Source organism: Anopheles merus, unplaced genomic scaffold (genome assembly GCF_017562075.2).
Source record: "Anopheles merus strain MAF unplaced genomic scaffold, AmerM5.1 LNR4000075, whole genome shotgun sequence".
NCBI lineage: Eukaryota > Metazoa > Arthropoda > Insecta > Diptera > Culicidae > Anopheles > Anopheles merus.
The window spans coordinates 36,607-40,000 of NW_024427655.1; the positions used below are offsets into that span (position 1 = coordinate 36,607).

At 52.3% G+C, this 3,394-nt stretch overlaps 1 protein-coding gene across 1 annotated transcript in view; it reads left to right on the forward strand.

Moving 5' to 3' along the window:
* Nucleotides 1-914: 914 nt before the first annotated feature.
* Nucleotides 915-3,394, forward strand: part of LOC121601348 (ecto-NOX disulfide-thiol exchanger 2-like) — a 7,448-nt gene continuing 4,968 nt past the window's right edge. The window contains exons 1-2 of the mRNA XM_041930164.1: nucleotides 915-960; nucleotides 1,153-2,373. Coding sequence (XP_041786098.1) covers nucleotides 915-960; nucleotides 1,153-2,373 — 1,267 coding nt within the window. The remainder of the gene's footprint in view (nucleotides 961-1,152; nucleotides 2,374-3,394) is intronic.

The window sequence follows — 3,394 nt, forward strand, 5'->3', positions numbered from 1 at the left end:
TTAAATTCATTAAATCAAAACAATTACGATCATACTGGTCTTTAAAGTCATGTCATGCTACCTCCCAAACCTCTGCTTAAGTTCATTTTTCTCTATCGGAATGGGAATTGTACCACGCCGAGGCTTTACAGGTGCTAAATCAATTTACTTTAGATCACTAAATCATTGACTATCACACTCTCAATTGTTTAACCAATCAATATCGTGACATTAATTACATTGATCCATATCCAACCCCCTAGTAATTGGATTATTTATCGCACAATCTTGTAGGAAGATTAAAACGAAATAAAATACGTTCACCTAAAGTTAAGGCATGTTTTGGTACCATTTAACACAAATACTAAATAACCGCCGATATTCAAATTGAACTTGGAACGCTTCAACCCTTCCTAGAACGCTTCAGCCCTTGCGAAAACGCTTCATACATTAAAACTAAACCAGCTTGACTCGACCAGCTGTTTCGCACAAACAATCATAAACATTCTTTTTCAACTCAGTTTTGCTTCACGCCAACCCTATTTCGAGCACTCAACCACATGCCGTAATCGCAACCGTCCCGTCAGCACTGCATTGGTGTGCGTGAGCTCGTGATTATTCAATCGAGAAACGTCAGAAAAGGGTGTTCTTGTTTTGAAAGAAAAAAGGGACGGCACAGCACGGAAAGTGAAAAGTTAGAATTCTGCGTGTGCCCTACTAGCCCGTGTGTGCCGCGCGGAAAATGATTGCGTAAAGTTTTCCCCCGATTCGCGCGACCATAAGCGTGGTGCTGGTTCGTGTGTAGTGTTGTTGTGCATCGGTTTTCCAGCCCGCAACTGTGTGTTGCCTTCCCTGCTAGGAGGGTTTGCGACATCATCCGCCCCGTTTTTTTTTCAGCCCACACCAGTGTCTGCCACTCGCGCCTACGCCGTAACATGTCGTTTTCCTTCAATCCGCTCGGGCCGGGGCTGCATCCAATGCGTAAGTAATGGGGCATTGGCTTGTATGGTGGTGTTGGTTAACTCGATTGTCTGCTTGCTTCCCTTCCACCCAGATCCACTGCTGTCCGGAGGTGGTGGTTTTCTTACCGCCCAGCAGCTCGGGGCCCCACCGCCCACGCCCGCCAATGCCGCCCTGCTAGCCGGCATCAACAACAAACCGCTCGAGTTTAAGCTGAAACCAGTCCAGAACGGTTCCGGCGCGGCACCGATGGAGCTGGAAACGGTGGCCGAGCGGGAAGCGATCAAGGATCACGGTGGCAATGCGTTGGCCGCCATGGAAAAGGCACGCGAGGAAAGCATCAGCAAGAAGATGCTGGAGGAACTGCACAAGCAGCACCAAACGGCTCAGCTGCAGCATGCGAACGGGGGCGAGCTCGTGTTCAACCAGCTGCTCCAGCAGCACCAGTCTGCCGCCGCCGCCGCCCACCACCACCACGGTTTCATGATGATGCCGGGCGTGATGAACATGGTCGACGGTACGTCCCTGATCAGCATGCAGCCGTTCCAAATGATGGCCCCGGGGCGGAACTGTCCAGCGCACTGGGTGGAACCGCCGCCACCGCTCAATCAGTGGCCGGCGGGGGTGGTAGTGGTGGTGTTCCGAGTGCCACAGCGCCCAGCGCCGCCACCAACGCGGAAAAGCCACCGGCCACGGCGAAGGAAATTATTTACTGCAAAAGCTGCACCCTGTTTCCGCCGAACCCGAACGCGCCGGCACCGAAAACGATCGAGCGACCGCCCGGCTGCCGGACGGTGTTCGTCGGCGGCCTGCCCGCCGGCATGACCGAGGAGGTGATGCGGGAAATCTTCGAACGGTGCGGCGAGATCACGACCCTGCGGCTGTCGAAGAAAAACTTCTGCCACATCCGGTACGTGTACGAGGCGTCGGTCGATTCGGCCATCTATCTGTCCGGCTATCGGGTGAAGATCGGCAGCAACTTCACGTACGGTGGCGGTGGCAGTGCGGAGCCGAAGGAGCCCCCGATCTTTGGCGTGCTGCACGTGGACTATGCGCAGGCGCGCGACGACCAGTACGAGTACGAGTGTAAGCAGCGCAAGCTGCAGCGCGAAAAGCGCCACCGGGAGCGGCTGGAGGAGGACCGGTTCCGGTCGCTGTCGCCGCAGCCCGTCGTGCACTATACGGAGCACGAGGCCGGCTCGGTCGCGGAGCGACTGAAGAACGACGAAACGTTCGCGAAGGCGGTGCAGACGCTGGTGACGTGGCTGGAGCGGGGCGACTGCAGCAAGAAGAACGCGAACAACTTCTACTCGATGATACAGAGCACCAACTCGCACGTCCGCCGGCTGCTGAGCGAGAAGAGCGTGTGCGACGAGGAGCTGAAACGGGCCCGGGAGCAGTACCGGCGGCAAACGAAGGGCATGCTGGCACAGTGTAAGTACACGCTGGGGGTGTGGGATCAAGCGAAACGCGTGGGCACACCGTGTTAGCTGGCATTTTTTTTTTTTAAATTTCCCCCCAGTTTGTAACGTTACCCTACTTGCTAAGTACCTCACACTGGACCACCCACCGGGCACCGTTTCCAAACACCCCGGACGGGCTGTGCAATGTTTGCGTTAGCGTTCTACCTAGAATACTATTATTACGCACTATTACTTACCACTATCACCTCCTGGCATATACGACATTTTACCTCTTTTGTTGCGTTTCGTGTGAGTTGTGTTGCTGTGCAATCTTTCGTAGGGTTTTGCGCTCGCGGCAGAGCGATAATTGTAGGTGAACCTTTTGCTCGAAGGACAAGTAGTAGTACTCAGGACATCGCTTAGAGAATGGATGTACTATCTGGCTACGGTACTCCGTAAGATCATACTTGTAGCAGGATGTTTGACTGCTCTGTTCCGTCCACTTCCAACTTTACAGCTCTCACGTGTTGTTTCCGGTCTCTCGATTTGCTCGACGTCTTGCTACTTTTGTGAATGTTTTAACTCAATTTCCACCATTTCCCCCCTTTCTTTCGTCCCAAAACATTAACATTTGGGATAAGTTTTATTCATATTATGATACACCACACCTGGTCAGGATCATCCAGATCACCTACACGCACGCAAACCCCTCTTTGTAGTATATTCCGTAGTACATTGAAATGGTTGCTTATAGTGACAGTGAAAGTATTGCAATGCGATAAGATCGTTTGAACAGTATCTCCAAGTGGATCACTTCTATCACTACTACTACTACTACTACTACCTCTACCACTACTATTACCACTACCACGGTTTCAAAGGTACTGTATGTTCGCTTTTCAATCCTCTCTGGAACCTCCTTAGAATGTCCCACTCTGCCTAGCTCGACCGCCTCGACAGGAAGGGCCACGGGAGTCACTCGATCGGTGGAGTAGTAATGCAACGGGATCCCAAACCGTTCTATTCCATTCGTTTTCCCTCGCTTTAAATGT